At 30.8% G+C, this 8,727-nt stretch overlaps 1 protein-coding gene across 1 annotated transcript; it reads right to left on the bottom strand.

The window, feature by feature from the left end:
• Positions 1-3,111: 3,111 nt before the first annotated feature.
• BDBG_00512 (uncharacterized protein) lies at positions 3,112-3,624 on the bottom strand (the record flags this gene model as incomplete). The annotated part of the gene is made up of 1 exon (XM_002629220.2): positions 3,112-3,624. The coding sequence occupies one exon, from the start codon at positions 3,622-3,624 to the stop codon at positions 3,112-3,114; it is 513 nt and encodes a 170-aa protein (XP_002629266.2).
• Positions 3,625-8,727: the final 5,103 nt, after the last annotated feature.

Consider the following 8,727-nt stretch of genomic DNA (forward strand, 5'->3'; position numbering starts at 1 on the left):
GAAGTCAGAGATAAATATTATAAGAGAAGTGTTTCTCTGTCAGATACTCTGTAATCAATCTAACACTTTCTGTTACATAGCAGTGTCTTAGAACAGAATATCAAGATATTTGATAATATTGTCAGATGTTTATAATACTGGTTCACATGCTTTTCTTCATGAATAAAACTTCTGTTTCATTCAATTCTTCAATTGTTCATTGATATATCAATCTTGATTGATTAGTGAACTGATAATATTCTTATTCACACTCAGTTTCATAAGCATTTTCATTCTTCATGATGAGTAGAGAGTGAGATTGAAAGCATTAAAATATGTAAGAGCATCTAAGTGTTCTTTCAGTGCTTTTGTAGATGCTGAAGTTACATGAATTAATTATTGAATTTCTTCATGTTAAAGCTATTGAGTGATATGCATGTCAGCTATCTATTATTATTGTAGTTTCAACATTGCTCAGAGTCACTGTGATATTATGTCTATACTTACACTTGAGAGTTCTCTCATATTATTGTTAGATATGGTTATATTGTTTGTCAGATGCGCGATATCTGTGAAATCTGAAGAAGTGTAATCATATGAATATCTCATACATCTGAATGTCAGAACTCTCGGGTCTTTTGCTGATATTCTCTTGTAAAATCTTATTATAGGGCCAGAGTGACTGGTGAGCAAGCTTCTATCTGAGAACTCAGTGTCTGCTTAACTGTTTCTCTTTCTTACATGTTGTTACATGTTCAGATATCTCTTGATGAATAATTCTTTCTAATAAGAAGATGATGAATGTTTTTCTAGTGTAAGAGGCCTACGCTGAATAGATCAGTATGATATTGATAGAGCTTATATAACAAAGAGAAAAATGTTAGAGAAGGAAAGAAAGAGAAAGTGTGAGAATCAGTTATTGAAGTGAATATTTATATACATATGTGATGGTGTATGTGATGGAGCTTCGGGGCAGAAGAATCTATACGTGTTCGTGGCGGCCGAGGATCGGCAATTGAGAATGGCTGAGAATCGGAGTGTACGCGTTCGAGAATGAAGTGGTTGAAATCTGTGAAGTGTAATGAAATAGTCTATATCATTGATCGGGCGCAGCCCGCCACAGAAGAGTTTACTTGAAGCAGTAAGAAAAGTAGCTAAGACTGCTAAACTGAAAGTGAAACTCTGTATATGTACAAGAATTCTAAATGAGATTGAGGCCTTGTATACACAGTGACAGGCTGTGATGAAAATTAAACGATAATTGATATTCATCACAGATCAAGTATTCACTATGAAGAGCTTCACTGATACAATCATTATCATTAATAAGAATAGAGAAGACCAGGTCATAGATCTGCAATAAGAGATAGAATGTTTACACAGACACATAATTATACTGAATCTGAAGATCTTATTACAATTATTCATAACTTTCTCAGAAGTGTATACATTATCTAAGATCACTGTATATGATGAGAATTCAAGCATGAGATATATTAAGCTAAGAGATCTGCTGAAGTTATCAAGCTTTAATAGCAACTGAAAAAATGATGCTGCAATCAGCTGACTAAGTCAGATGTAATTATATTATTGAATTAAATATGAACTCATAGATAGATAGTTAACAGTATTTCAATAAGTTCTAAGATCTGTTACATTTCTACATGAAAAAGTGAAGTTATTATGAATAACTGATAAAAAGATAAATCTCACAGACTTAGAGTGATATTCATTCTTATAAATATGAAATGAGTTTTTCAAATGAATCTTGCACAACTTTGAGAAAGTGAATATATAAGATAAGTACTATAAATGCTTCACTGAGTGTAGATAAGTAAGTAATCTTACATTATACTTTACATACTTTTTTTTATACTATCTTGTATTGAATAAAGAGGCTTTCAACATCTTTTTATTTATAGATCTTTATTTATAATCTTACATCTGAGTTGAGAGCAGAATGAAAATGCTTAATCTCACAATTAGACACAGTGAAAGAAGTATATAATATTCTCATTATATAGTAATAAGTGAGTCAATTATAACAGAAAATACTGCAATTAAGTATGTGTCAATAGAGAATAGATAATCAGACTTTTATAATACAGATTATATATCTGAACATAATAAATCTAGATCTGAATGTTATTGCTAAAGTACTGAATTCTCTGAAAAAGAAATTCTCTGAGTGAAAAGCTTGATATTATAAGCATTGAGCTTACTTTAAATACAGATGTTAAAATCATGATGTAAAGAATTACACATAGCATGCATAGTCAAGAAAAGCAGGAAAGTTAAAAAACTAGCAGAATCAGTGAGCTCAGAGACACTTGCTGATATTCTATGAAAAGTCTTCAAAGTGAAAGAGATGTCTGTATTAGATGACTCTCTGAATTCTGTGAATATTAAAAGAAAGCAGGCTTCTGACTGAAGTCTGAGTGAGAATGAAGCAGATACTCATCTTAATATCTTGAGACTTGAAATGTTAATGTATAGAAGACACTTAAATAAGAATCAAGAGATAACTATAAAAGTATTAGCAGATATAGAAGCTTCTATATTATATATTAATAATCATATAATCTGAAGACTGAAAGAAGTTCACTGAGTGAAGAATTTCTGATATATAAGATTATCTGATAATTAATATTTAATATCATCTGTAAGAGTAAGAGTTTTCTTGCACTTCAGAGAATGATCTTGCTATATTTAAGCATGAGAGCTGTAGAACATGAAATATAATCTTATTCTCAGACTCAATTGATTTCAAAGATTCAATCTGCAGATTCAATGATGTACATGTTGTATATAGTTAACTGATATAAAGAAAACAGTTCATATAATTCTATTAACTGATATGAGAAGAACATTTCACATCTCTGATATAGAAGAATTAATTCTGTGTATATATTAATAAGCAAAGAGAATGATTCACAAGATCTCATTCAAAAGCATTCTGTATATCATACAGAACCTGAAAGCAGAGAAAACCAAGATAAAAGATATGTGAAAGAATAAGTATATGAAGAAACTTCTGAAGAAGTATGAGAAGATCTTCTGAACAGACCTTTCATCAGAATTGCTGCTGAAATGAGAATGCATATATGAGATTAACACAGAGAATGTCAATGATCAAATCATTTCCAACCGCTCCACCACGAACTCGCTCGATTTTTCGAATAAGAACCCGCCGATAGATCCATTGAAAAGCCCTGGATCATACGAGCATTCTGACCCCATCGCCGACCGCATACCCTGTGTGGTGATGGAGTTATCCAGCCAAACGTGAACCGGACGTTGTTCGAAACTCCTGTGTGGGATTATCCCCCGTTCTCCCCTACCACACCACAACCCCGGGCCAAAGTGCCATACAAATTGTAAGGTGAAGAGACCTAGCCATATGCACCAATCTTCTCGATTTTGGAAGATCCCCGACCTGTAGTTGTGGAGATATCCGAGGAGCGACCTCCGCGAAAACCCTGTCCATCTTTGATGTTCCAAAACACCAACACCAAGTCTCACCCTCGTACCGCCCTTCTCAATCTGGCCCATCCCCGGCAGAAAAATACAAAAAGATACCTTGGCGATAATATCAAGCACATAATCAATGAACTCTTCTGAAGTGTAATCTTCACAGTCTGTCATCAGTGTATCTAGACTTCAACACCAAGTCTCACCCTTGTACTACCCCTCTCAATCTGGCCCATCCCCGGCAGAACAATACAAAAAGATACCTCAGCAACAGCATTCAATACATAATCAGCAGATAACAAGTCAACAGCATACCAATAACTATAAAATCAGTATACTTCAAGGTCTGACTGAGCCTTTAATCCCAGCACAGTGAGATATATTAAATCTAGCTTTAATATCTCAATATTCAATAGATTTTGCAAGAGATTGAGAACAGCAACACTAGGTTTCTATTGAATTTAAGAATTAACTCTATATTAATATAATCATTGACAAAGTCTTCTATTTTAAGATATAAATAACCAGTTTCTCTACATCCCACTGGCAATATTTATACTATCATATAGAAACAGACTTATATTCTCTATAATATCAAGACTCTGAAGAGAGAAAGTCTTGATAGAGAGTATATAGTAGTGCATATCTTAGCAGTTTCTATCTCATTCTTCTGCAGCAGTTAATGCAAAAAAAAAGATCTTAGAAATAGTTTTTTACTTCTCTTGAAAAAGTAAGATATTTTTCTCTGAATTTTACACAATATTCTTACAAAGAATAAAAAACAGAGCTGTTTTCTGTCATAATTTCATATTCTTTTAAGTAAGAATTACTTTTTCAGTGACTGAAGAGCTTTCATTAATACTTAATTCTTTTTTACACTCTTTATTAACTGATTTGAGTTGCACACTTGTTGTGTGAGAAGAATTGAATAATTTAGAATAAAATTGAATAGTTTTAATCAATTTCTCTGTAAAAAATTGATTTATTTTTTGTCAGTTTTTCTCTCAAAAACTGTTATATTATGTGATTCATTATCAATTGATATCATACTCTTCCTCACTGTATCTCAAGAAAGAGATTGTAAAGATTTTATTGATTTATCTCAAAAATCAATTTTAGTTTATTAGATTCTCTTCAAAAATCTAACCTAGTTACTGAACTAGTGTGAAAAAAATCAGGTGTTTTATACACAAAAGTCTTTTATTCTTCTTTTGAAACAGTCTGACCAACTTTTCAATTGAAAACAGACTTAGAAATATCTCAATTGAAACAGTCTGACCAACTTTTCATTGAGTGAGAACAATAAGTTCAAAAATACACTCAGTTGATGTGGAAAAAGATGCTTTCTCAAGTGCTATTTCTGAGATTGAAATTCTGAAGAGAAGAAAGAAAGAAGAAATAGAGAAACAACAAGTTCTTGAAATACAGAAACTTGAAAAAGTAAGTAAGATTCTTGAAAAGCAGTGTCTGAGTGAGATGAATGAAGAAGTTCTGTTAATTCTTCATGCTCAGACTAGACAACTACAGGAGATGATCAAGTTCAAACTTAGAATCTCAAACACAGTTTAAAAAACATTGAAAATTTCTTGTACAGTCACTGACTCTTCATCTTACTCTTCTTCTTTTTTTCCTACTTCTTCTTCTTCTTTGAATCAGAAGAAAACATATGCTCAAGCAGCTGAATCTGCTGTCTCTAAATCTACTATCTCAAAACCTGCTCAAAATCCTGAGAAAACTGAGAAGAATACTGCTCATATCTCTATTCATAGAAAAGTGAAAAAGAAAATGCAAAAAGAGAAAAACTTTCAAATCTTCAGAAATAGAAGACTTATTCTCAAAGTCTCAAACCAGGACATTCTGCAAAGAAACAAGCTAAACTCAAATCTCATTTTCAGAATCAGAAATGAAATTAATCAGCAGTTCTTTTCTCAGTTGATGACTGATATTAAAGTTCAAAAATCAGTTATAGCTTCAATTGAGTCATCATTCTTTAAAAACTCCATCATTCTGACTACAATGTCTGAATTCAGTGCTGAATTCCTTATTCAGAATGAGAATCTCTGAAAGTCAGCAGTAGAATCTTTGCTAAACATAACAATTCTATCTGAGAGAGATGAAAAGTGAGATAAATTCATTCTTTATGATATTTCAGTTGAAATTGTTGACTGTGAAGAAGAAATGCTACTTCTCAAAAATGAATTGAAAGAATATAACTCTATTCAACTGAGAAAGAAGCCTGTATGATTAAATTCAATTGAGTTCAGACAAAGCAGGAGAAATGCCTCTGTTCTAGTATATATAAAAATACTTGAACAGTTAAAGATCTATGAAGTAAGAGTAGCAGATTTGAAAATGAGAGTTCATAAATACAAAGACTCAAGAATGAATCTCAAAGCTCAAACACAGTGTTCAAACTGTCAAAGATATGAATACTTTGTAATCTCATGTTTTAGAGACTCAAAATGTGCATTCTGTGCCAGAGATCACAAAACTAGTGAGCATAAATATGAAACATGCTCAAAAAGAGATGAAATATGTCAACATACTCTGCTTAAGTGCTCTAATTGCAAAGAAAAAACATGCATCTAGCTCAAAAGAATGTATGTTTGCTTCTAGAACTCAAAAGAACTGAAGAAAAGATGAAGCTCAAAGTCAATCTAGAACTGAAGAGAAGAGTTAAGTCAGTAGACTTACAACTGCAAGCTTAAAAAGAAGAAACTCTCAACTATCTAAATCTTCAAACTTCAATTCTTCAGCTAAATGTAAATAGAATTTGAATTCTCAAACTTCTGTTAAGATTAGAGAATTGAGAAATGTCTCTGATAATAAACTAGATATAATGCAAGCAGTTGAGATCCCTACTTTTAAAAATAGTTATAATCTACTATCTGATAATAGTGACTAGATTCTACTCTATCTCTACTCTCTTTTAATATGAATATATAACAAAAACAATAAAAAAAGTTTAAAAACTCTTCAAAAATCATATTTACTCAAAATAATGTGAATAGAAACTTAAATTGTATTTATTCTTGTCTTCAAATTACATTTGAATAAAAAGTTAATTTTATACTACTTCAGGAACTGAATTTTGATGCTGAGCAAAATTACATCATTTCTCATTCAAGCTACTACTGCTTTCTATCTCAAAAGTCTGAGATAAAGTCAAGAGTAGTGATCTATGAAAGAAAGAGATCAAGATATCAATTTAATCTAAGATTTGATATCATGTCTGACCCTGATATTCTGGTGAGTGATATTATAGATAAAGAAAATGAGTTTGATACTATACAGCTCATAAATATCTATAATGAAAAGTCATTGAAGAAAAATAACAATATCTGAATAATTGATAGAGAATTTCTGAACATAACTTCATCAAGAAACTCTATAATTGCAGGAGATTTCAATGCATATCATCTCTGATGAAATTCAGAATGCAAGAGAGCAGTGAGAGCTGATAATCTGATTGAATAAATCTTTGAGCATTCAATAGATTTGATTAATAAGTCTGATTAATAAACATTCTTTAGAAAAGGCATGAAACAGAAGTCTATTATAGATCTAATCTTCATATCATAAAATCTAATGAAAAGAAGACTTGTAAACTGATTTATTAATTCAAATGAGACATCAGAATCAGATTATGAGATTATTCAATTTAATATTGAACTGAGTGAAAAATAAATAAGTGAAAATCCTCTTCTCTCTAATCAGTATAACTTTGAAAAAGCTGATTGAAAAGCAGTTGAAGAAAGTATAAAACTGTTAAAATCTGAAAGACAGAATGAGCTATATTGAAATTCTGGTCAAGATATCTCAAATGAAATGCTTGAGAATAGAGTGAAGCTTATTACATCTATTATTCTAACAAGTGTTAGAGATAATATTTCAAAGAGAAAATCTTCTGAGTATTCAAAATCTTGATGAAATGAGAATATCTCATCTAAAAGAAAAGAATTAGCTACTGCTAGAAGAGATTGAAAGAATGATGTAATATCTGATGAAGAGTTCAAAGCTGTCAGAAATGAATATTTTTCAGATATTAAAAGAGCTAAAACAGACTACTGGAATAAATTTCTTGAAGAAGCACAAGAGAAGGAAGTTTTTAAAGCTTTTAACTATACTAAAACAAGAAGTGTAGCAAAACTTTGAGTCTTAGAATATGAGTTTCAGAATGAATCATATACAGCAAACTCTTTTGAGGAAAAATGTCAAGCTTTTATGAGAATTCTCTTTCAGAACTCACCAGATTCAGATTCAGATTCAGAGAAAGAGAATATATCACTTCTCAACTATCTTGATGAAAATGACTGGGAATGGCCTGATCTTACATAAGATGAATTAGAGTCAGCTATCTTCTCAAGTTCTGTTAAAACTGCTGCAGATCCTGATTCAATTAATCACTTGATTATTCAAAATACATATTCCTACTTAAAGAATGAATATTTTGAGCTCTTTTTTCATCTCTTGAAAAATGAATATCATTCTGAATGCTGGAGAGAAGCCACTGAAGTGATTCTTGCAAAACCTAATAGAAAAACTTCAATTTCTAAGTCATATAGAGTAATATCTCTATTGAACTGTCTAGAAAAGGTTTTAGAAAAGATAATAGCTACTCAACTATCTTTTATAAGCTCTATAAGTGATTCTCTTTTATTCAGTGAATAAATGAGAGATAGAAAACAGTGTTCTACAATTGACACTGTTCTCTCAGTTGTTTATAATATTTAAATAGCAAATCATGAGAGTCTGGTCTTAACTGCAGTTTTTATTGATATAAAAGAAGCATTTGATCATGATTCAAAGTCAAAGTTAATTCAGATATTGAAGATATTAAAACTGTCACTTTCTCTAATAAAATGAGTTAACTGTTTTATATCTAAAAGAATTATACAACTCTTCTTTGATACAATGAAATAAGATAAGACTGAGATAAAAATAGAAGTATCACAGAGATCTTCAATCTCACTCATTTTATTTGCAATATACACTGCATATCTATTCAAAAATAGAAATATGAGAATAGTGTGATCTCTAAGTTATGTGAATGATATTGATCTAGTCTACAGCTCAAAAACTATTACAGAGAATTTAAAAGTAATTGAAGAAGCTGTAAAGAAAATCTTTGTTAGAGCAGATATCAATCAAATTCAATTTGATATGAATAAAACTGAGTTAATTCATTTCTTTTCTAGATTGAATTAGAAAGAACTATCTCTAACTCTTTTAAATAGAGAGATTAAACCCAGTGTAAATGTTAAATGATTAGAAGTA

The sequence above is a fragment of the Blastomyces gilchristii genome, assembly GCF_000003855.2.
Source record: "Blastomyces gilchristii SLH14081 genomic scaffold supercont1.1, whole genome shotgun sequence".
Classification (NCBI taxonomy): Eukaryota; Fungi; Ascomycota; class Eurotiomycetes; order Onygenales; family Ajellomycetaceae; genus Blastomyces; species Blastomyces gilchristii.